The sequence below is a fragment of the Hippoglossus hippoglossus genome, chromosome 5 (assembly GCF_009819705.1).
Source record: "Hippoglossus hippoglossus isolate fHipHip1 chromosome 5, fHipHip1.pri, whole genome shotgun sequence".
NCBI classification, from domain to species: Eukaryota; Metazoa; Chordata; class Actinopteri; order Pleuronectiformes; family Pleuronectidae; genus Hippoglossus; species Hippoglossus hippoglossus.
The window spans coordinates 5,121,177-5,145,871 of NC_047155.1; the positions used below are offsets into that span (position 1 = coordinate 5,121,177).

A 24,695-nucleotide genomic window follows, 5' to 3' on the forward strand; every position below is an offset into this window, starting at 1 on the left:
CTCGTTTCATATTTTCTGTGGCATCCCCTGCCATCTCCCCGAGGCAGAGCCATTATGGGAAAACATCTAATTTGATTACGTTATCGGCACTTATCTGATTTTCTTCCCCCGTGGAAGCAGAGACACCCTCTTTGTTGCTGCCAGCGTCCACTTTGATCCTGTGACGTGTGCGCCACGCTGAACTCTGTCCCACGATGAGCTTGTTGCTCAGTTTTCCACCTTTTCTTTGCAGTTGCTCTCAACCGAGGTTCTGCTTCTCTGCTTTTCCCTCCTCCATCTCCACCCCCACTCCCATCCCCCATCCACGATCTTTAATTTACTCTCTCTCTTTCTGTCTCTTGCTCTATCTTTCTCTTTCTCTTTCTCTCTCTCTCTCTCTCTCTTTCTTTCTCTCTCTCTCGCTCTCTCCTTCTTCCTATGCATGAGATTTGTCTAGACGGGTGCTGGAGCACCAGCTCTGCAACCACAGGCCTCTGCATAACAAGCTCGTTATGCAAACGCCTCTGATTGGATGGCGCTGTTCCATTGGCTGCCACTGTGATGGTGTGTGTGTGTGTGTGTGTGTGTGTGTGTGTGTGTGTGTGTGTGTGTGTGTGGGTGTGTGTGTGTGTCTGTCTGGGGTGTGGGGGTGTGTGTGTGTGTGGGGGGGGGGGCATGATAGAAAAAAGGAGTGAGAGAGGAAAAGAAAGGGGGAGCCGTTAAGAGAGAGAGAGTGAGAGACAAAATAATATTGGGGGGTTGTTATGAGATATGAAGGAGAGAAAGTGAGAGAGAGAGGAACGCGTGTGTGTCTGTGTGTGAGTGTGTGCATGTGAGTGTGGTGGGGGGGTGAGCTATGGGAAAAAAGAGAGAAAACTAGGAGGAGAGAGAGCGAGAGAAAGAGAGAGCTGGAGCCAGACACTGCTCAAATTTGGTCACCATGGCAACACAGCCAGGCTGCTGGTAGGGTTGGCGGGCGCTGCGGCAACGTGAGCCTTTCCACTGCGCTACAGAGTGAAACGCCTGCAAGTCTCTCCGTGGATCCACGCAGGCCTGCTGAGCAACAGGCAGCGAGCAGGAGCACGACGCTGCTGCGTGCACGGATTCACTCCTTAGCATGTGCACGCACACTGTACATACACACACATGAAGATGTGCACACAAACACACGTGAGATTGGAAGATAATGCACAAAAAGATGCATGCGTGTGCACACACTGTATCCAGGCACGTGCACACACATGAACAGACACACGTGAGCATTCAAAAACATATAAAGATACACACACGCACAATTGAAAATCAACTCATGCGACACACACACACACAGGCACCAGATACTTTCCTCTCTCCCTCTCTCTGACTTATACACACACATACTTTTATGTGCACACAAATACTCTCACACTGATGCAAACACACTCTACACACACAGACGTGCACACAAACTCATGTGAGATGAAAAACAACACACAAAGAGATGCATGCACATACATGTACTGTATCCAGGCACATGCACATACACACAAACAAGACATTCAAAAACATGATACTTGTCCCTCTGCCTGTCTCTTACTCATACACACATACTTTGACCAGTACATTCGTTCGTATGCATCACTCCTCACCGCACACGCACCACCTGTTTACTGTTACATCCACACACTGGCCCAGATGCCTCCTGTCACACCGGCAGGATGCGGCTCGGTCGACACATCAGCTGACGGGCTGCACCGCCTCAGGTGCTCTGCCTCTTTGCTCAGTTTGATGTCGAGGCAGGTGTAAAAGGTGAACGTGCCTCTGACTCGACTCCTCATCGATGCATATTTTATAACAGGCAGCAGAATTATGATATGAGCCGAGCAGGTGACGCTTTGGAATGATGTGATTTAATGAATGCAAAGCTTTTATAGTGCACTGAGAGGTTTTTTGTTGTTGCGTAGGTGGCCTCATGTGGGAGCTCTAATCCCTGACACCGGCAGAATTAATGCCATTCGCCCCATCAATAAGTTTCATATTTTAATAATTTCCCCCTTTTTATGTCTGTAGATTTGAAATCCTTATTTGTAGTCGCACGTAAAAACGCACACGTGTCCCTCTTTCCTTCAAACGCCTCCAGGGAGGAATCCAGCCGAGAGTCGACAGCGACCCGGAGGAGACCTCGGAGGTGGAGGTGGAGCGGGAACGTCCAGAGATCGGCTCCGAGAGCGAGAGCAGCATGTACGGCCCCACCAAGAAGAAGAAGAAGAAACCGAAGGAGAAGAAAGAGAAGAAGCCCCGGAAGAAGAAGAGAGATGAGGAAGATGAAGATGATGACGACGATGATGGTAACTCGAAAGTAAGTGAAGGTCCATGACGCAGACGTACTGATGATCACATCTTGTTCTATAGATCTATTGTTTCTGTACAGAGCCTATATGTAGGTACAGTGGCTTTTTGTCTTAGATCCTCTCATTTTATACTAATATTTTAATCATGTTAAATTAATTTATGTGTTTCAAATGTCCTCAGGATATTTGACAGGAAGACAAAGGGCAAAAAAAACGAGATGTTAGATTAAAAAATTTAAATTGACTCTGCATCACAGTCAATAAGGATGTTCTAGAAAGTAATACATATTATATTCACATTATATTAATTTAATTCTATTCTGTCCTAACATTCACTATTTCCCAACTCTGTGAGGTGTCATTAATATAAACCTGTAATATGTGTATAGCTACATATATTTATTACTCTTTATGTTTCTTGAAAGAATACACCCAGGTCCAATGCATGAAAAAGTAAAGCTGTCATATCTCCCCAAATATTATATCTAAAATACCAATGAAATAAAAACTTTTTTTCTTAATCCACTGCAAAGATGTAACATTGAAAAGTAATGTTTTCTTTTTTAACTTAGGTGTCGCATCCTTAAAGGACCAGTGCGTATGATCTATTGACAGAGACGGAATCAAATATTCATAATCGTGTTTTCATTAGTGTATAATCACCGTAAAATAGGAACCATTGAGTTTTCGTCTTCCACAGAGTCTGTCACGTTCCACCGCCACGTTTATGCAGTAACTAAAACAGACGTATGATGAAGGAAGGTTAGCCAGTTAGCGGTTTTCTCCTTCCACTATTTGTATTGATCAGTTGTAATTGATCCGTATTATTATTTGCCGTTTGCTGCTTAACGTGAATTAAACGTGATCAGGATTTCTGCCTGAGTTGCGGCAGATTTTCAACAGCGATGGTGGCGAAGACAACAACGACATCATCACACTAGATCTTTAACACTTCTGTTATTCATTTAGATTTACAGACCCCGAGCAACGGAAGTTACACATTGTACCTTTAACTTATTGTATGTTTGTCGCCCTCGCTCATTTCTCCAGGAACCCAAATCCTCGAGCCAGCTGATGCAGGAGTGGGGTCTTGAAGACGTCCAGTATGGCTTCACCGAGGACGACTACAAAACCATCACCAACTACAAGGCTTTCAGCCAGTTCCTCAGGCAAGCGTCTAATTTTATGTCTGCACTGTCTCTCTGTGTCAAAACAGCTCTGATCTGTTTCTAAGAATCGTCGGAGTCCCTGACGGAGAGAGACTTCCAACAGAACCTCCACAGCGAGGCGATGGTGCTCTGTGACGAGCAAACACTGCTCTTTTTGTTTGAGCTAGAAAGCTCGGCTGTTGGTATAAAGAGTCTGTCTCACCTGGGGCTGTCTGGCTCCGCTAAGCCTCTGCTCCGACAAAGTGGAGCATGAGCTCCTGCAGTGCCCCCTGTGAGCAGTCAGCTGCTTACTGGATGCCTGTGACAGCCCGGAGGCTCTGGGACTCGCTGCTCTGACCCACTATCCTTCACAGGCCAGCGTGCCAAACCTCAAGCTGTTGCCTGACAAATCACAAACATGACATACACACAGCAAAGCAGGCAGAAAAAAAAAACTTAAGGGGCAGTGGGGGTGTCAGCAAATCAGGAGCCGGCTCCCTTCAGTGCTGAGGGAAGTGGAAATCACACCGACAGGAATGAAGGGTGACATAATAAAGCTGCTGTTGTCTCCTTCTCCCTGGTTTTACTCAGGCCTCTCATTGCCAAGAAGAACCCGAAGATTCCCATGTCAAAGATGATGACGGTGTTAGGGGCCAAGTGGAGAGAGTTCAGTGCCAACAACCCGTTCAAAGGCGCATCTGCCACCGCCGTGGCCGCCGCCGTGGCTGCCGCTGTGGAGACGGTTACCGTGGCACAGCCAGCGACTGTCGGCGGCAGCCAGCCGATCTCTCTGCCGGGGCCAATCAAAAAAGCCAAAACCAAAGAGGGAAAGGGTAAAGGCTCAGTGGAGTGTGGCAGACGGCATTATTTTTAGAAGTAGTAGCAGGGGTACAACTTGATTAACTTGTCTGGATCTGTGTGTGTCTCAGGACCAGGAGTCAGGAAGAGAAGCAAGTCTGTGAAGGAGCTGAAGAAGAAGCCCAAGCCGAAAAAGACCAAATCGAAGTCGGGCCAAAGTGGGAAGAAGAAGAAAGCCTCCTCGGTACAACCTGTTTTATCTGATCATTATTTACCTCTCGACTCATCTCCTCCTCTTCTTCTCACTGACACTCACACACTGTTGACGGTGTTTACTACGAACGCTGGTTGATTTTTGCTTCTTCCTGCGGCTCTGAGCTCTTTATTTCTTGTGTGTGTTTGCTCCTCCAGAGTGAGGAGGACTTCCTGGAGGAGTCAGACTTTGATGACATCAGCATCCACAGTGCCTCAGTGTTTTCCGATACCTTGGGGGCCGCCACCAAGAAAAAGGCCCGGCGTGGGCGGAAAAAAAGGAAAAGTATGTTTACCGTCTCACGCTCGCCTCGCTTTGCAGTGTGTGTGTGTGTGTGCGTGTGTGTGCGTGTGTGTGCGTGTGTGTGCGTGTGTGTGTGTGTGTGTGTGTGTGTGTGTGTGTGTGTGTGTGTGTGTGTGTGTGTGTGTTTTCTCTCTCCTCCACAATCACAAACAAAATCTCCCAGGCTGATTACAGCTCACGAGTAAATTAAAATGTATTTATAAGCTTTATTTATTTTAAGAACGTTTTTTTCTCATTGGTTATTTCCCTCACACTCTGTATAATGTTTCTAATCGGCTGCGGTCACGTGGGATTTACTCATGTTTAACTTGTCCTTCACCTTCTGCAGAGGAGGACGGTGACGGCTACGAGACCGATCACCAGGACTACTGCGAGGTTTGCCAACAGGGCGGAGAGATCATCCTGTGTGACACGTGTCCCAGAGCGTACCACCTGGTCTGTCTGGACCCCGAGCTGGAGAAGGCCCCCGAGGGCAAGTGGAGCTGCCCGCACTGTGTGAGCTGACCAGTTGGATTATCCCGATAAACATATGCTTACATTTTTATGCTTTTATACACGCGAACAATGTGCTGAAGCAGACTTCTGTGAGAATTTAATTTGGGAGGAAGAATGAGCCTCATTGTGGAAACCTTGATTTTTGGGCTGCGGGTAACATGCAGTTTTTACACTCAACTGTTTATTCTCTCAACATCACATCAGTAACGTCGCCTTTTCAATTGTGCCTTTATAAACAGGGGTAAGAAATATAAGCGAGGGGAACATACATGAGAAACCAATAATATATATGAATATATAAAATCATATTTTTCTCACGTTCTTTCATTGGAGTTTTATGATGTGAAAATATCCAGAATTTCACCCAAGACTGAAAAATTATACACAATTTTCTTCTTTTTGTGGAGCAGGAACTTTTGTTCTCATGATCTTCAGAACAGAACAAAAGAAGCAGTTAATGCTGTGGACGAAAAGTTTCCTTAGATTCTTGTTGCTTATCTTTATTCTGCATCTGTAAAGTCACACGTCACTGCATCCACATTATTCTACATATGCACAATTGATCACTGAGTATTAAGAACAAATTACTATATATTTTATCTCATATATCTTAATGTGGCCTCATAGTAATAATCAGGGTTATTTTACAAACCAAAGGTGGGATAATTCAATCTGTCAGTATGTAACCTCGCTGAAACCACTTGTGCAAACTGCGTCTCTCAGGAGAAAGAGGGAATCCAGTGGGAGGCTAAAGATGAAGAGGAGGAGGAGGAGGAGGAGGTCGTGGCTGAGGAGGAGGACGACCACATGGAGTTCTGCAGAGTGTGTAAAGACGGAGGAGAGCTGCTGTGTTGCGACACCTGCCCGTCCTCCTACCACATCCACTGCCTCAACCCGCCGCTGCCGGAGATACCCAACGGCGAGTGGCTGTGTCCGCGGTGCATGGTGAGTCGAGGCTGTAGAGGCACGGTGGTGCAGTGGTTAACACGTCAGCCTCTGGGTTCTCTAACCCTAACCCCTAACCCGACCAGGACCAGGACCTTTCTGTGTGGAGTCTGCACGTTCTCATGTCTGTGGGGGTTTTCTCCGGGTACTTCCTGCTTCCTGCCCCAAAACATGCAGCTTAGGTTAATTAGAAACACTAATTGCTCGTAGTGAATACATGGTTAATGGATGGAATGACTGTTAATTAATAAAAATATGCATCCAGTCCCAAATTCTTAGGCTTATAGGTTATGCAACGTCTTAAACTCACCTCCTAAACGTCTAAAGAATATATATTTCTATGATTTCTACATTTACAATCCCTTTAACGATATTGTTAGTTTGGAATCTTACAAAAAAACAAGTTTGCTATTTGACTTAACCCTCAGTTGTGGATTTTTGGGGTGAGGTCGGTGGAAATGTGCTGATGAGTCATAGGAGAGAAAAACAAGCTCGAGACTAAGATGTGAAAAATAAGTCTGTACACTGTATTTTATAAAAAGATAAAGTGCCTGTGGCAACAGAAGTTGGCAGTGATCGTCTTGGTAAAGTTATCAGAAAGTTTGTGAGGGTGAGAGTTAAAAACAAGTGTCAGCTTGAATCTAGTAATGATTTGTAAAGTTTGGTTTCTGAATATACAGGAAGTTTTTTTAAGATGTGAGCTCCTTCATTAGGATGTTTGTGTTTGAATTAATCTGCATATTAATGTGAACTACATTCATCTGATATCATGTTTGTGTATTTACTCTCACTCTACTTCTGGTCTTTCTTTAAGTGTCCCCCGCTGAAAGGTAAAGTACAGAAGATTCTGCACTGGACATGGGGGGAACCTCCGCTGCCGGCTGAGCTGCCCGCCGGCCCCGACGGGAAACCCAACGACCCACTGACCAAACCCCCGCTCAAGGGCCGCGCGGAGAGGGAGTTCTTCGTAAAGTGGGCGGGCCTGTCGTACTGGCACTGCTCCTGGGTCAGCGAGCTGCAGGTGAGAGGACACAGGTGTCTCACATTAACACTGGTGCTCGCTTTAACCACAGGAACAAGGAGTTATCTCAATATGGAACACACAGAAAATTATCTTTCACCTTTTGGCAATAAAATAAAAAATACAATATACAAAAATACAGAAAATATGTATATGAGATACACCAACTGAAAGGTACCTGAGGCACAGGATGATTGTACAAGTATGTAAACTGTATTTGTGTATTATCTATAAGAAGATAGTGAAATACATGCATATATAGACTGCTGTAAGTATATGGTATGAAATACAAAATGTGTATCGTACCATATAGTATAAAAATACTAAATAGGAGAATACTATATATAGTATAACTATATAAAGATAAATGTATACTGTATATTTATATAAATGATAATATAGTATAGTATAATATTATGAATATGAAAATGGTATGTAAAAATATCTATGTATATAAATTGGTGAATAAGAGGTATACATATGGAATAATATAATTAGTATATGTTATACAGACAATGTGCAAAAGGACGTGTTAATGGAATAAATATAATATTATAATGTATGATCATAGAGTCATTTAGCTGTCAGTCTTCAGGATATATACAATCAGTGAGGATTTCAGAGCACAAACCTAGTTGACATTTAATTTAGAGATGATAGAACAAGTGTTTATTAGTAACAGGACGTCTTCCCTTCATTAGATTCTGAAACCTTTAGCACTGAATCCAATGAGTTTCTATGCTTTGGCTGAATTATCTACATTGAGTTGGTGCTGATTGAGACTAAGCAGGATTCTTGTGCTCTGCCTGTGCAGTTGGAGCTGTATCACACCGTCATGTATCGGAACTACCAGCGGAAGAACGAAATGGACGAGCCGCCGCCGTTCGACTACGGCTCCGGAGAGGAGGAGCTCAACAACGAGAAGAGGAAGAGCAAGGACCCCCAGTACGCCGTGATGGAGGAGCGCTTCTACCGCTACGGCATCAAACCCGAGTGGATGGTGATCCACCGGGTGGTCAACCACAGGTGGCTGCTCACGGCTTCTCACATCCAGATGTTTTGCAGCTTTGTGGTTGTGGACGTTAAGTTGGTGCTCGGTGGTTTATGCTCGTTGTAATTCTGCTTTTTATAGATGCAGATTATTCTTCACCGCACAGTGGCTTTAAATGTGGTAACATGGGAAATACCGTGTTTCAAGTCTCAGAGAACACTTAGTGATGAATGTTTAAAGAGAAGAGGAAGTTTTTTTTATCCAAAGCGAAAACCAGAGCGTTCATTTTCACATGTCTCCAAACTTTTCAGAAATTCACTCGAGACAGATTCAGTATAAAGTCTAATCATATGTTTCACTGCATATATTTATATGAGAATTTAAAAGCAAAACTAAACATACATATTAACCATTGCTGCAGCTCCTCATTTCAGCCTCTGTCTGACACACTTGGTCCCCCCCCCCCCCTCCCGATGCATCCCAGTCTGCTCTGATTGGCCAGATAATCCACTCCAGATGTTCTGATTGTAGGAAATATCGGACTTTACGATCGTTTTACATGGTTTTATTAAAAGTCTTTTACACCAAATCTAATTTATGAAATTAATAATAAAAAAGCATCATATGTTTCCTTTAACTTCTACAATTGTGGAAAGTAGCAAATTACCTTCATGTGATTTTGGCCACGTCTCATTATCAAATGTTTTTATGCTTGTTCTTCCCTGTAGTTTTGATACAGATGGCGATGTGCACTACCTGATCAAATGGAGAGACCTGCCCTACGACCAGTGCACCTGGGAGGTGGATGACTTCGATGTCCCAGAGTACGACAGTCATATAGCTCTCTACTGGGACCACAGGTCGGTTCAGCAGCATTTCTAAACCAGTTTATTTCCACAGTGTCTCCTCGTGGTCTGGAGACGACAGTGAAGATATGAATATAAACACAGACTGACTGCATCTTCTCCTCTGCCCTGCCCTCTATCTGTGTGATTCCCCTGTTTGAGTTGTTTGGCTCATCATGTTGCTGCAATTTCTTTTCTCTTTTTTTTATCTCAGGGAGCAAATTCTAGGGGAGGACCAACGCCCCCTGGTGGAGAGGAAAGGACAGAAACTCAAAGAGGACCATCAGAAAAGGGAGGTCCCCCCTGACGCTCCCATCATAGATGTAAGCCGGGATGTTTAGGCGCCGATGAGTCGACCTAGTTACATGTTTCTGTTTAGTGAAATAATTTCTGTGTTTCTGGCTGATTTCTGCAGCAGCTTTCTACAGTCAACCTCTCAAAAGTGATGTTGTAGGATGTCATGTGCTGTTGCCTTTATTCCTTTTACCTTTATTAACACTTAATACCACTGTACGTTCATATCCTCAGCCGACCATCAAGTTCGAGCACCAGCCGTGGTACATTAACGCCACTGGAGGAACGCTGCACCCGTACCAGCTGGAGGGCCTGAACTGGCTGAGGTTCTCCTGGGCTCAGGGCACAGACACCATCCTGGCCGACGAGATGGGCCTGGGAAAGACGGTGCAAACCATAGTGTTCCTCTACTCACTGTACAAGGAGGTGAGGGAATGTCCTCATGTTTACTCTTCATTGAATCACATGTGTGACATCGATTATCCAGCTGGATCATGAGAATGTCTTCCCTCCCTCCCTCTCTCTCTGTATCTCAGGGTCACTCCAAGGGGCCTTTCCTGGTGAGCGCGCCGCTCTCCACCATCATCAACTGGGAGCGGGAGTTCGAGATGTGGGCTCCAGACTTCTACGTGTTGACGTACACCGGGGACAAAGACAGCAGGGCGACGATCCGGGAGAACGAGTTCACCTTTGAAGACAGCGCAGTGAAATCAGGCAGAAAGGTGTTTCGCATGAAGGTGAGGTCAGCTGCTCCAAGACCACACCCACATCAAATACTTGAGTTTGAAGTAGAGCCTGACGGATTCATCGATTGGCTGATGAAAGAGCCTTTCAAAGACATTTCAATTTCAAGTTTTTGAATATGAAAACTGCAGAAAAGATGTGCATGTATGTTTTTTACGTACAAAAACATTCATTCAATCTTAACTCAAGCTGGTTGTACACATATAGAATTTGTTTACTGCCTAATATCGTTATTGGAATCTACCTAACTTTAGTTGACAGAAGAGTTGGATTTCTGTGCCGACGTTTGAGGAATTTAAATAACTTTCCTTCACCAAAGGATCTTACGTCTAAATCGGGCGACATTTGAAACGCTCCTGTGTTCTTCTTTGTTCCTCCTCTTGCAGAAAGACACTCCAATCAAGTTCCACGTGCTGCTGACGTCCTATGAGCTGATCACCATAGATCAAGCCATTCTGGGCTCCATCACCTGGGCCTGTCTGGTGGTAGACGAGGCCCACAGACTGAAGAACAACCAATCAAAGGTACAACAGCCTCTAGATAGTAAAACCCATTAAAGGTTGGATGCAAAAATGAGCGGAAACCAGTGGGATAAATATTCCACCACAATATTCTGATAAAATGTGGAAATGTTTGTTTGGCCACATCCTTTTAACTATATTCTGTACATTCTGCGTCCTGTCCAGTTTTTTAGGATTCTTAACGGGTATAAGATCTACTACAAGCTGCTGCTGACTGGGACGCCTCTGCAGAACAACCTGGAGGAGCTGTTCCACCTGCTCAACTTCCTCACCCCAGTGCGCTTCAAGTAAGACCTTCCTCTCTTCTGCCCATCGCCTTTATCCCCTTGCTTTTTTTATTTCATTCTCCATCTTTTCATTCATTTCTCCGCTGCTGTTCCCTCCTTTAATAACTTGTGACCCGCGCAGTAACCTGGAAGGCTTCCTGGAGGAGTTCGCCGACATCTCGAAAGAGGACCAGATCAAGAAGCTTCACGACCTGCTCGGCCCTCACATGCTCCGGAGGCTGAAGGTCGACGTGTTCAAGAACATGCCCGCGAAGACGGAGCTGATCGTCAGGGTGGAGCTCAGCCCCATGCAGAAGTAAGGCCGAGGGGGAGGGAAACATCAAAGGGATGGTGGTTGTAGTAGGAGTTGATCGTGTGCATTGGTGGTGTCCGGGACAATTGATAAAACATGGTTCTTATCCACAGTTTATATATTTTAAAACTAAAAAGTAAGAGCTTCATAAGACCATATAACTCAAAAGATACAAAAACTTTAATATGGTCTGAAGAAGCTTTTATCTGCAGATGTATGAAGACGTCTTGATGGTGTTACGCTGCATAAACGATGGGTTTTGTGTTTATGCAAATACAGTGTATAGGTGGTGGTGGGGGGGGCTGTTTAAAATATGTAATAAGATCAAACTAAATTTAGAAATCAAACAGTTACATTGAGGTTAATGTACATAATTCATTTTAGTGAAATTAACATAAAAAAATTACAGTAAATTATACTCAAAATTATGTAAATCATGAATATCATTATTTTCAAATAACTAAAAAGTATGTTTATTATTATTATTATTATTAAATCAAACAATATGATTTTAAAATAAAAGTAAATGTACACTCACCTATATGTCAATATTTAAATACATTTATTTTGTGCAACCACTTGCTGTAATACATTTAAGTAAATTCAACATAATATTTTTAACAGTGCGGTGCTAATTAAAAGTAAATGTGACTTTGTGTCTCACTCCTCTTGAATCAATCTGACCTCTGACCTCCGACCTTTCAGGAAATACTACAAGTTCATCCTGACGCGGAACTTCGAGGCTCTGAACTCCAAAGGTGGAGGGAACCAGGTGTCGCTGCTGAACATCATGATGGACCTGAAGAAGTGCTGCAATCACCCCTACCTGTTCCCTGTGGCTGCTGTGGTGAGAGCAGCACACGACCACCGTTCAGCACCTTTCAATCGCTCAGGAAGTTAAAGCAACAAATAATAAAATCTGTACCACAACAATGAAATATCATGTATTTCTCTGGAATTATGTTTTTTTTCGTCTTTGCAGGAAGCTCCTGTTTTACCCAACGGTTCTTACGACGGCAACCAACTGGTGAAGTCCTCAGGGAAACTGACGCTGCTTCAGAAGATGCTGAGGAAACTCAAAGACGAGGGACACAGAGTTCTCATTTTCTCTCAGGTAATAGTCCAGTGGATATTGTATCTGTGGCTATGAAATCCAGAAATCCACATTTTAGCCTCTCCAGTGCCGATGTCAGTTGTCGGTGAATGAACTGAAATTCCAGATATTTCAGCAGATTCACTCTTTTCTTAGGTTCAACAATTCACAATTAGTTTGATCGCAGCTACGTAAAACTTGTAATACCACTTTTTTTTACCCAGATGACAAAGATGTTGGATCTGCTGGAGGATTTCATGGAGTTTGAAGGTTATAAATATGAGCGTATTGACGGAGGAATCACCGGAGGCCTGAGACAGGAGGCCATCGACCGCTTCAATGGTGAGTTAGTGACGATGCATGATGTGTTATTCTACGTGTGTGTGTGTGTGTGTGTGTGTGTGTGTGTGTGTTTTCTGACACATTCACGCACACATCAACTCTCTGCTCTGGTTTCCGTCACAGCGCCGGGGGCTCAGCAGTTCTGCTTCTTGCTCTCAACACGAGCTGGAGGTCTCGGCATCAATCTCGCCAGCGCCGACACTGTCGTCATCTACGACTCCGACTGGAATCCTCACAACGACATTCAAGTACCGATTCACGACGCACTTGCATACTTGTGTGATTTATTTAGCCGTTGTCGTAGCTGCTTCTTACCGGTGCTGTGCGTCATCCCCAGGCTTTCAGCAGGGCCCACCGCATCGGCCAAAACAGGAAGGTGATGATCTACCGCTTCGTGACACGGGGCTCGGTGGAGGAGCGGATCACTCAGGTGGCCAAGAGGAAGATGATGTTGACCCATCTGGTGGTGCGGCCGGGCCTGGGCTCCAAAACCGGCTCCATGTCCAAACAGGAACTGGACGACATCCTCAAGTTTGGCACGGAGGAGCTTTTCAAAGATGAAATCGAGGCGGCCCGGGCCATGTCAGGTAAGTCTGATGCTCCGAATTGTCCAGAGTCCAGTGTCCAGAAGTTCCCTTGATTCTCCGTCTGCCACGTCATAACTAAACACTACTTCTGTTTCCCAAACGTACGTCTCCATTCACCCTGATCCTTGCAGATTCAGAAGTGGTTCCTCCTCTTGCTCTGTTTGTGCTGCAGCTGTGCAGATGTCAGTGACTCACAAAGTAAAACACTGAGTGTGGAGCTAATCTCAGACAAAACCCCAAAACGCCAGTGAATCCATATAATTATGGTTCGGCTAGTTCGTTCAAAAGTTCTCCTTTGCAGACGCGGTCAAACATTGAACTCGGCTTCTCATCAACAGGTGACACCAAAGATTGCGAGGAGGGCAACGTGATTCACTACGACGACGACGCCATCTCCAAGCTGCTGGACCGCGACCGGGACGCCACCGAGGACACGGAGATCCAGAACATGAACGAGTACCTGAGCTCCTTCAAGGTGGCTCAGTACGTGGTGAAGGAGGAAGAGGGAGAGGTGAGGAAGTACTCGTGTTCCTCAGCCGGTGAAAATCCGGGCGAGTGGGGTCACACAAAGGAAAAAGAGACCTTTAAGATGGAAATCTCATTTGTATAAGAGTATTTAAAAGGTTTTCTAAATTTCAGTTTTATTATCCAAGTTTTATTTGTATATCCCATATTCACAACATCTCTCCCTCTATTAACTCATCTAAATTAACTAGTATTATAGCATTTACTAGCGTGTGTGTGTGTGTGTGTGTGTTCAGGAGGAGGTGGAGCGTGAGATCATCAAGCAGGAGGAGAACGTGGATCCAGACTACTGGGAGAAACTCCTCCGTCACCACTACGAGCAGCAGCAGGAGGATCTGGCTCGGAACCTGGGCAAAGGCAAGCGCATCCGGAAGCAGGTCAACTACAACGACACGACGCAGGAGGATCAGGGTAGGCTCCGTCACCACACACACACACACACACACAGACACACACAGACACACACAGACACACACAGGACTCACATCACCTGCTTCGTCGCTTTGCCTTCACCGAGACTAATTTATAAAGTGTTAATCTTTAAGATTGTTGTTCAGAATTATTTCTCCCTGCAGCATTTTTGAATCAACAGCCATGTTGTACTATCGCCATTGTTCATTTTTTACCAGTTAGCACCAGGATTTGGCCTCATCGCTGATTTAAGAGCAGAGGTGATGCAGGAGAAGCTTTGTGGCTTGTTTGTAGCACACGAGCCAAAAACATATTTCTGAGAAAGAAAAGACTCAATTTTCCAAAGAACAACTCAGCAGGCTCCTGTTTGGTTTAAAAAAAAAATATGGATCCGTTTGTTTTCACCCTCAAATGATCTTCATGCAGTTTAGCAGCTAAGCAGAGTATTAAGGCCTGAGCAGTCGATACTAAATGCTGTGTTTTAAATTCCAGGAGCTGCCGCCAATTATGATGAGATTGAAGATTAACACTTTTGATATTTCACAGAATTTAGTGTTTCTGTCGAAAAATAAGCTCAGGGATTTTCAAAGTAAAACGTTTCTATCGACGTTTAGAAGAAGCCGCTCGATTCTGCGGCCGATCGGCCAATCAGCCGCCAAAATGGAACCATGTTTGTTGTGTAACAGCTCAACGCAACATGTGACGTTTCCCTGCAGTCATTTGAGACTTTGCGGAAACAGGAGATTTGTTGCGTCGATGGCATCATTGCACAGACCAGTGGACCTTCCTCTCTGCTGGCTTCTGCATGTCAGCAGCTCTCGTGCACCGAGCGCTGCGATCGATAGTGTGATATCCTGTTAATTCAATAACAGAACAGTGACACTGAAGCTGCTGCTGCTGTTTCCTCACATGCTCGGCTTTCATGAGCAGGTTAAAGGGATAGTTCACCCAGAAATGAAAGTTCACTCGTTTTCTACTCACCACTATGCCGATGGAGGGGAAGGGTGAAGTGTTTGAGTCCACGGATCACTTTTGGAGTTTCAGGGGTAAACAGCGTTGCAGCCGAAGTGAACTCTTCTTCAGACGAATTAAAACAACAGAAACAACACAACATGCCTCCATAGTGCTCGTGTGGTGTCATCCAAGTGTCCGCAAGCCCACGACATTCAAATTGGACTCGAAACGAGGTCATTTACACCAAGTTTTAACCCTAAAAGTCCAGTACCGGAAGTGGCTATGCTAGCTGACGTAGCCTCAAATAAACGCACCCAGCCCGTGCCCTTGGGCAAGAGTGTGTGCGGTGTTCTGAGGTGCCCGAGGGTTTGTAAACGCACCTCTGAGGAGGCTATCAGGGTAGACTTGGTGTAAATGACGTAGTTTCGAGTCGAATTTGAATGTCGGGGCTTCCGGACACTTGGATGACACCACAGGAGCAGCATGGAGGCATGTTGTGTTGTTTTTATCACGTCTGAAGAATAAGACAGCATCGACTTCAACTGTATTGGATTCTGCTGCAACAAAGTTTACCCCTGAAACTCCAGAGGTTTTTTGTGGACTCAAACACTGCACCCCCCCCCCCCCCGCCCCCCCACCCCCATCGGCATAGTGGTAGAAGGAGTAAATCGTGCATGAATTTAAAATGTTTCTGTGTATAATCCCTTTAACGGAGAATAATTGTACAATTTAGGCAAAAACTGGACAGAAATGAATCACCCAGTGTGAACGAGAGCTGTTGACCTCCATCAAATCCACCACAGGGAGCGTTACACTGGCCTGAAGCTCTCAGGTGTCTCGGTTATCGAGTTTCCTCGGCTGGTTCTGAAGCTCCGCCACAGTTCAACAGCAGCCGACCGAGTGAGAGATTTCACAGCTCAGAGTGCTCTCTAAGTCTGGAGTGATTGTCTGGCAGAGTAGTGCTCTCTCACCTCACTTCCAGAGGACAGGGGGGCGGCAGAGCGTGAGCCTTCCCCAGGCTGTAGTGGTCTGCGGTAATCGGCAGTGCCACGGCGCCCTCAGGTGGCCACCAACGGAAGCGAACACAATGTACTGTTTCTCTGTGATGTATGTGCTCAGAGTGGCAGGATGATCTTTCAGACAATCAGTCGGAGTACTCCGTGGGGTCCGAGGACGAGGACGAAGATTTCGAGGAGAGGCCTGAAGGTAGGCATCAGCGTCATCATCGGGTGGTTTTCCAAGTACAGTGCCTCTCTGTGAGTGGTGACATCCACATTACACCGAGGGAAGGATCCTTCTGACAGTGGATGTGACTTGTTTTGTTGTAGGAGGTCGCAGGCAGTCTCGTCGGCAGATGAAAAGCGAGAGAGACAAACCTCTGCCTCCATTACTGGCCCGTGTTGGAGGCAGTATTGAGGTATGTCAGGGCTCGAGGTCCTTTTTGCAAGATACACTGGGTATAAGGCAACACATCTTGGAATGAGGGACCAACATTTAGCATTAAAACAAGCTGACGCCCAAGCAAACACCACCAATCCCCAGCTGATCCTGTGTAATCGATCACTACTCTGCGATAAGACAGATTTAAGATCAATACATTGCTTTGTTGTTACCTCCGCCAATGAGGTTATGTTTTCACCCCGTAAGTTGCTTTGTGGGCTGGATTGTTTCTTTGTCAGCAAAAAGAAAACTTGGTAAATTTCCACAAAACTTAGTGGAAGCATCGGACGTGGGCCAAGAAAAGAACCCATTTAAATGTTGGCGCATCGAGGGATTTATTTTTCCAAAGTTTTCCCCATTTTCTCAGGAAATAAAACGTAGATCTTGATGAAAAAAATCTGGCATTTTTATGGGACTGATGTATGAGTCTGTTAAATCTGGATCTAGTGAATTTAAATGTGGTTTCATAAGGGGACTGTTGGGGGTGTGCGCTCTATAACAATAAATCAGATTCTTCACAACATGATCATTATTTTTGTGTAGTTTTCGGCCATTATTCTTATAATGGGTCATAATAAAGTTGTATTCACCAAAGTAATTGCTGAGATCGTGTGGGAACGTGGTGGCATCCAATCACCTGATGGAATAATAAACACAAACAGTAAGTGTAGCTGAAGGTATAATAATCTGCTGAGTGGCCTTCTAGTTACTTTATAAAACACACAATACATAACATAACACATGACTGTACATACACTAGGTAGTTCAGTACAATCTGTCTTATGTAGTTATCAGAGTAATGTGCTCTTGCAATGTGCTCTGGTTGTTGGTTGAGATTTTCCGTCTCAAGCTGTTTCTTCTCTTTCGAAGGTCCTGGGGTTCAACGCCCGCCAGAGGAAAGCCTTCCTCAACGCCATCATGCGATGGGGCATGCCGCCGCAGGACGCTTTCAACTCTCACTGGCTGGTGAGGGACCTGCGAGGGAAGAGCGAGCGCGAGTTCAGGTGAGAGTCCGGTAGTTTTCTATACTGAGCGTGTGATGGTTTTATGTGATTCAACCATAACTGTCTATTCACACAGGGCTTTTTTCTGCCAAGTTAAGAAGCAGTTCCCAGCTGTTTGGTCGGCTTCTCATATTTAATTGGTTTGCCCAGAGCAAAGCTCCAGAACTCTCTCATGAACTCTTTAAAAGTCGGCCTTGCCAGTTTCAGGGTTACCTCTCTCTCTGTATAATGAACCAAACCCAAACATTGCACATAAATATTCACAATCTTTGTAGCCCTGAGTTCTGTTTGTTTATTTCTAAAGCAAAGTACGAGCAAATAAAGTTTTACCACCACTGGTGACTGGTCACTACTGACTCTACTGGTTCGACGGCTGTTACTGTTACTGGTCTTCTAACAGCTTGTGAAACTGCTTCCACTGTTGTCATAGTGAATATTCTACAGACACAGAGGTCGTTAGTCTCTAATTGTTCTGTATTCTCCATATTTCATTTGTTCAGTTGGGTCTTACATCATAATTTAATTTACATTAAACATGAAGGTTTAAATGCTTTTTCAAAGCCTTCTCCAAACTCACAGGAATAGAAAACTACCATAGACAAATTAAAGCCTTAAAAAAGTAAAGTAGTCCAATTTAAATATGGATCCAGTTTAGAAATATTGTAATAAGCTTATAAAATACCCATATAGATAAATAAAAAGAAAACAATACATACAACTTCAATTAAGAAGCGTGAATGGGCATCTTAGTTTTTATATCGACAAACATAAATGCAGATATGTGTCATATTGGCCGATATTATCATCCAATCAATATATCGATCAGCCTGGATTTACATGAACAACCACTACTACCACATTCTAATACTGCTACTAATGCTACAGGTGCTGCCTTTACTCCTTTTCTCCCCAGTTGTCGACAGCACCAACGCCATGTTTTTAAACTCAGAGGAATCTAACTCTGAAGTGTTTTCTTCACCAGGGCCTATGTGTCCCTGTTCATGAGACATCTATGTGAGCCGGGGGCGGACGGGGCAGAGACCTTCGCTGATGGCGTCCCACGAGAGGGGCTGTCTCGCCAGCACGTTCTCACCAGGATCGGGGTCATGTCCCTCGTCAGGAAAAAGGTACAACACCGAAACACCGGGTTCTCCGCTGCGGCGCCGAGAGATTAGAGAAAGTGGGTCAAACTGTTCACCGAGAGGCAGATGCAGACAAGATGCTGTTTTTCCGCTCAAACTACAAATTCAGATGTTTGTTTGCTCTGCGAGGCTGTAGACGCAGGAGAGGAAAAGGGTTTGTGTATTCTCTGGGAATCAGGGTTCATATTTCAAAATACAAAACCCTGTAATATTCAGATTACAGTTGTATTTACCAAAGAAATGCAGCAAATTGTCTCATTTGAGAAGCTGGAATCCATGTTTGGCATCTTTCACAATTATTTCAACCAGCAAAGTAACTAATCAATTAATAGACTTCATGATATATATCAAAAATATATATGACATCATCACCTTCATACACCTATTGTGTTGTTTTGGTTTGTCGTACAATTTAGCAGAGACACTAGATTAAGTTAAATTATTATGGAGAAACCTCACTTTACTCAGACACTGGGAAAAAGATCCGTCCCCCAGTAGATCTGGTTTTAGTCGTTGCAGGTGTCTGCAGATTCAGCGTGACATTCACATCACTGTGATATTTTCCAATGAAAAGCAGAAGATCATCTCATCGGAGAAGCTGCAGGAATATTTCAACTTCAATCAACTTCAATCACTCCCTATCGCTAAGATAGCAAAACAGTCATGGAATCATAATTTCCATTGTGGAGGAGTGACAGGTTCATAAAAATACAAATCAAATCAATCCTCATGATCTCATCTACACATCGGTTTTATTTGGATCTGCACCAAATTGTACTCACTCACATAAATCTGTTATTTCCTGGGACATTGGTGAAAATGTCAAAAAAAAACTCCGGGATCAACCTTTTTGTAAACGGCAAAATTGAATGGGTTCTTTCATGAAAATGCATTTAGCAGTTTTTGTGTAATTCTGCACACAAACACACAAACAAACAACAAACCAACAACAACAGAAAATGTCAGGACTCACTCGACAAACCAATGAATCAATAATCTGATTGTTTCATCTTCACTAAATTAAAAACTATGCTAATTCTGAACTAAAAGCAAATTAAAGTAGAATTATTAAGTTAAATATATCTAATATCATATATATAATTCATATAATGTGATGTATATAATCTAATGATGATCTCACATGTCACAGTCACAGATCTCATGTGAGTGAATCTCTGTGCAGGTGCAGGAGTTCGAGCACGTGAACGGGAAGCTGAGTTCTCCTGATCTGATTCCCATTGGGATGGAGCTGAAGAAACTGACGGAGAGCGTCTCCTCCGACCCCAACACGCCGGTGCCGGCGAGCCCCGTGGCCACTCAGCCTGGCACCCCCGTCCCCCCCGGTCAGAACAAAGCCTTTCACTTCTCTCCCTTCGCTCTGAAGCTCATGCTCAGAAAGATGTTTTTTAAAAGATGGAAGTTTGAGTTTTTGCTGTTTTCTGACTTGCAGAGAAGAGCGAGTCCCTCCTGGGGAGCATGGAGGACAAGGAGACCACAGAGCAAGACAGCAAGAAAGTGTCAGAGCAGGAGGTGAGTCCTTCCCTCCACCAGCCGTCACTTTCATTCTGCTCTCCTCTGTCGTCTTGTCCGTCTTCCCGTGCTTCATTACGCTTTAAAACCACCACGCGTGTTGTCTCCGAAGACGCTATTGTCAAACTTCCACACCTTTTAACTCGTCTCTTTGCCCTCTGCCAACTTTCCTCCTCTTTCCTCCCCGCGAACCGTCCTCGCCGCCTCTCCCTCGACAGACCTCCAGCTCGGAGCCGGCATCTGTACCTGAGAAGGCGGCTGACAGCGAGGAGAGCAAGGCCAGCTCAGAGGAGAAAACGGGAGATGAGAGGGACAGCACCGAGTCGCCCTCCACAAAGACGGAGCCATCTGCCAACCCCAAAGAGTCGGCTTTGAAGCAGGCAGAGCTGTCATCCGCTCAAATCTCACCTAAAAGTGAGTGGTGCACGGTCCGGGCGCTGCAGGTTTTTGTGTTTTTCTCTGTGAGGTTTTTTAATTTCACCTTAAATGCCTCTTTCATCCTCAGCGGATCCCTGCAGGGACTCAGAAAAAGGAGATAACGATTCTCCTCTGGCGAAAAGTGAAGACAAGGAGAATAAGCCAGGTATGCAAACTATCGATCCTCGAAGCATCGCTGATATTCCTTTTTGGTTGTTTGTTCCTCTTTTGAATCGACTCCTCTGTCGTCGCTGTTGCAGACGACGTGAAGAGTGAAGACGCGTTGGAGGGTCGGCTGAACGGGGACAAAGACACTCTGGAGGAGCTGGACGACAGCAGGAAGGACGACAGAAATGGATTCAAAGCCAAGTTCATGTTTAATATCGCTGACGGAGGTTTTACAGGTAAGAATAAGTTTCTGAGTTTTTAGTTTAAAAAAGAAAATGTGACGTAGCTTTTGAAACTATAGAGAATATTATGGTCTATTGTTTGCGGTGTGTTTTCATGTTTATGAGAATAATTCACTCACATGGAGAAATGGAAGTTTAAATAGTCTTCATGTAACTTAACTCATTAATTATAATGTAGTATTAGGGCCAATTAAAGAGGGAGAACAATAGAGAAAGATATTTTGAAAATATAGGAGATATCATAATCATAATTTTAAACTACATGTAATTTTATCTGGGAATATTAGAATTAAAATGAGGAATGTGGAGCATCTCTTTAATTTATACTTGTATAAGTCTAGTCTGTGTAAGTCTATTGTATGGAACTCTGAAGAAAGAACCACACAGACCGTAATGTTACAACTCTACGACTTTTTTCTTAAATCATGACTTTCTTGTCAATTACAAATTTTCTCGTTGAATAACAACTTTATTCTCGTAATATTTTGACTTTATTCTCGAAATCTCTGAGTTTAGTTTCCTGAATATGGCCCCGATACGTTGCAGTGAACAAACATGACGTTTCTGATTATTTTAGTTTTAAATCTTGTGGATTAAACTTGAATCTCATGTTGGACGTTGGTCTAAAAAAATACGAAAACAAAAGCTTGTGTTGTTAAACGGCTCTGACTCATTTCCATAATGTTGTTGTGTAATATTGTGCGGCTGAGATTTAATCGGGGGAACTTAAATGATTTTTCTGTCGTTACGAAACGGAGCGATAAGCCAGTTGTGATGTTATCTGGAGACAAATGAGCAGTGAATAAAGGAAGTGGGACGACAGCACTCGAGTTGATTTCACTCAGAAATTGTTTTCCTCACAGCTGGAAGCTCTTCGCCCTAAATATAACCATTTTGATTTCATGACTCTCTCCCGAGTTTAATAATATCACATCCTCCTGCCAGACTTTGTTTAACGTCTCCTTGAGTTGTGCTCTCTGAACACTGGTTGTTTATTTCAGGTGCCATAATGAAGTTGTCGTGTTTTGTCATCCGTCTTGATTGTGTTGTTAATGTGCTCTCACTGTTTGTCACTTACCTACTTTGTGTTTCTGTTTAAAAACACACACCCTCTGTCTTTGAATCGCTGCCGTCAGAGCTGCACACCCTGTGGCAAACCGAAGAGCGAGCCGCGCTGTCCTCTGGAAAGATGCACGACATCTGGCACCGTCGCCACGACTATTGGCTGCTGGCTGGCATCGTAACGTATCCTTTTCCCAGATGTGCGAGCGAGAGGCTCCGGCATCTGTGCCACGGTGATGGAGCTGCTCACGGCCGGAGGGGAGGTGCGGTGGAAGGAGCAATTTAAAACTCTGCGGAGCCGTCTCGCTGTTTTTATTTGAAGAACTTTTATGAGGTTTTCTGTGCTTCTGTCTGTTTTTGTTTCTTGACCCTGAATCCGACTCAGACACGGCTACGCTCGCTGGCAAGACATTCAGAACGACCCCCGCTATGCGATTCTCAACGAGCCCTTTAAGACTGAGATACACAAGGGCAACTACCTAGAGATGAAGAACAAGTTCCTGGCTCGCCGCTTTAAGGCAAATCGCTGAGTTTTCATAATTAAAATCAAAACAACTGAAAACAAACGAGTTCAAGGATTAGAGGATTTGTTTTATCTGAATATTTCCCTCTGCCCTTCGCCCTCTGTGATTCACCCTCTCTCTCTCCTTCCTCTCTGTCTTTCTCCCTGAAGCTGCTGGAGCAGGCTCTGGTGATCGAGGAGCAGCTGCGGCGGGCGGCCTACCTGAACATGACCCAGGACCCCAGCCACCCGGCCATGGCCCTCAACACTCGCTTTGCTGAGGTGGAATGTCTGGCCGAGTCCCACCAGCACCTGTCCAAAGAGTCCCTGGGTGGGAACAAGCCGGCGAACGCCGTGCTGCACAAAGGTCTCAGAGATAGCAACAGATGTAATGAACCTCGGCCTCGTCTGCCAGAGGCTCCAAAACAAAATCTGCATGAAATGAATGTTTAAAAATGTATCTGCTGAAATCTCCCCAGAAGTATCAATATCTTGATTTCTAATTTTTTTACCACTATGTTTATCCATTGGAATAATAGATGTTTAACTTAATAGTACTATAATTGCTGTAGCATCACTAAAGATATATCTTTTAATGAAGTAATTTAGAGAAACCTGATTCAAAATCAACTTATATTCTCTAAAATCATGTTTGATTTCTTTTTACTCGATACCGACATGAAAGCGTTTATTTTACAGAATAAACAATGCAGAAAGGATGTGCATTTATGTTTATGCTTCATTAAAAGAATATTATATTTATTACATTTTAGAAAAAGGTTTCTGAATTGACGTTCTATATATTTGTTTGTATTTGTGTTTTCTTTCTATTTCTATTTATTTATAATCAAATTTATCGTACAACCATAAAATATCAATCCTCACTTACATTTCCATGTCATGAGGGTTTGATAACGACATTTTACAAATCATTGCGATCTTTGAAAACTCTTTACTTCCACACAACAGGTGAGTTAACGTGAAGAGCTGAAAAGAAGCTGTTTGACACAGAGGCATCATTTAATGTTAATTTAAAATCAACAACCTCAAACCAACACGCCGACAGCGATTAGTAAGAAGTTTGGGACGAGGCCAAGACGAAACACTGAAGAGTTAAAATGTTATTGTTTCAAAATGTTGCCGCCTGTGACCCTTCGCTGATTCATCTGCCACTGGAAGATTTTATGGCATTTAGTTTTTGTCTTGTTGTTAATTTCAGGCCCAAGCACCCCTAGTTCATTTTTTCTAATGATTTGAGTTCGCTCTTTAATTTTAAAGATGATTTCTCCAAACTTTTCCCTGCTTTTAGTCTCAGTTGTGGTTTTTTTTCTCACTAATTTGATACCAGACTTGCAGCATTTATTGAACAGAAGTGAAATGCCTGTCTGATGTGTTGTGTGTTCCTCTCTCTGATGTGTTGTGTGTTCCTCTGGTGTGTTGTGTGTTCTTCTCTCTGACATGTTGTGTGTTCTCTGTGTTCTCTCAGTGCTGAACCAGCTGGAGGAACTTCTGAGCGACATGAAAGCCGATGTGACTCGACTGCCCAACATGTTGTCCCGGATCCCACCGGTGTCGGCGCGCCTGCAGATGTCCGAGAGGAGCATCCTGAGCCGCCTCACCAGCCGAGGCAGCGAGCCTCCGCCGCAGCAGGTGAGATGTGGTGGTCAGGGAGGGTCACGTGACTTTAAAGAAGAAAGCAAACACGTCAATCTCTCACGATAATAATAATAATAATAATAACTTGAAACAAACTAGAAACAGAAAGCAGAAGCTTCCGGCCCCAAAATCTTGTCCCTCGCCGACAGATTCTGCTAATTCACCTGTAAAATCTGTTTATAGAGATTATAACTCCATGGAGACTGTGACAGTAACGAGTATAATCGGAAACAAGCTAACGTTTGCCTGTTTGCATCATCACAATAACACAGAATCTGCTGCTGGCCGAAAGTAAAGCATGTGGCTAACTCTTGCTGTGTAGTGAACCACGATGGCAACAGACCATAGCAACAGTTTTTCACAATTACGACAAA

General features: G+C 44.1%; 1 protein-coding gene and 2 long non-coding RNA genes across 13 annotated transcripts in view; 2 read left to right on the forward strand and 1 right to left on the reverse strand.

The window, feature by feature from the left end:
* chd5 (chromodomain helicase DNA binding protein 5) overlaps positions 1-24,695 on the forward strand; it is a 37,467-nt gene that overhangs the window by 11,174 nt on the left and 1,598 nt on the right. For 4 of the 11 annotated variants that reach the window (XM_034586421.1, XM_034586420.1, XM_034586423.1 and 1 more), the window contains exons 3-38: positions 2,099-2,317; positions 3,360-3,478; positions 4,049-4,290; positions 4,387-4,499; positions 4,667-4,793; positions 5,140-5,306; positions 6,030-6,251; positions 7,066-7,272; positions 8,087-8,298; positions 8,992-9,123; positions 9,323-9,431; positions 9,637-9,828; positions 9,939-10,139; positions 10,533-10,670; positions 10,833-10,954; positions 11,076-11,249; positions 11,952-12,093; positions 12,229-12,360; positions 12,564-12,681; positions 12,805-12,929; positions 13,019-13,278; positions 13,605-13,779; positions 14,030-14,204; positions 16,278-16,364; positions 16,487-16,575; positions 17,469-17,602; positions 18,585-18,729; positions 19,928-20,087; positions 20,195-20,274; positions 20,493-20,688; positions 20,780-20,857; positions 20,952-21,095; positions 22,238-22,346; positions 22,549-22,681; positions 22,837-23,053; positions 24,152-24,315. In XM_034586421.1, the coding sequence (XP_034442312.1) occupies positions 2,099-2,317; positions 3,360-3,478; positions 4,049-4,290; positions 4,387-4,499; positions 4,667-4,793; positions 5,140-5,306; positions 6,030-6,251; positions 7,066-7,272; positions 8,087-8,298; positions 8,992-9,123; positions 9,323-9,431; positions 9,637-9,828; positions 9,939-10,139; positions 10,533-10,670; positions 10,833-10,954; positions 11,076-11,249; positions 11,952-12,093; positions 12,229-12,360; positions 12,564-12,681; positions 12,805-12,929; positions 13,019-13,278; positions 13,605-13,779; positions 14,030-14,204; positions 16,278-16,364; positions 16,487-16,575; positions 17,469-17,602; positions 18,585-18,729; positions 19,928-20,087; positions 20,195-20,274; positions 20,493-20,688; positions 20,780-20,857; positions 20,952-21,095; positions 22,238-22,346; positions 22,549-22,681; positions 22,837-23,053; positions 24,152-24,315 (5,559 nt within the window). Of the gene's footprint in view, positions 1-2,098; positions 2,318-3,359; positions 3,479-4,048; positions 4,291-4,386; positions 4,500-4,666; positions 4,794-5,139; positions 5,307-6,029; positions 6,252-7,065; positions 7,273-8,086; positions 8,299-8,991; positions 9,124-9,322; positions 9,432-9,636; positions 9,829-9,938; positions 10,140-10,532; positions 10,671-10,832; positions 10,955-11,075; positions 11,250-11,951; positions 12,094-12,228; positions 12,361-12,563; positions 12,682-12,804; positions 12,930-13,014; positions 13,281-13,604; positions 13,780-14,029; positions 14,205-16,277; positions 16,365-16,486; positions 16,576-17,468; positions 17,603-18,584; positions 18,730-19,927; positions 20,088-20,194; positions 20,275-20,492; positions 20,689-20,779; positions 20,858-20,951; positions 21,096-22,237; positions 22,347-22,548; positions 22,682-22,836; positions 23,054-24,151; positions 24,316-24,695 lie in introns of all 11 variants that reach the window. The other 7 variants (XM_034586418.1, XM_034586424.1, XM_034586422.1 and 4 more) reach the window with 5 other exon arrangements.
* Positions 1-24,695, reverse strand: part of LOC117762014 — a 27,760-nt gene continuing 3,065 nt past the window's right edge. Inside the window, exon 2 of the long non-coding RNA XR_004613916.1 lies at positions 1-408. This is a non-coding gene — a long non-coding RNA (uncharacterized LOC117762014). The remainder of the gene's footprint in view (positions 409-24,695) is intronic.
* Positions 24,572-24,695, forward strand: part of LOC117762016 — a 570-nt gene continuing 446 nt past the window's right edge. Inside the window, exon 1 of the long non-coding RNA XR_004613918.1 lies at positions 24,572-24,642. This is a non-coding gene — a long non-coding RNA (uncharacterized LOC117762016). The remainder of the gene's footprint in view (positions 24,643-24,695) is intronic.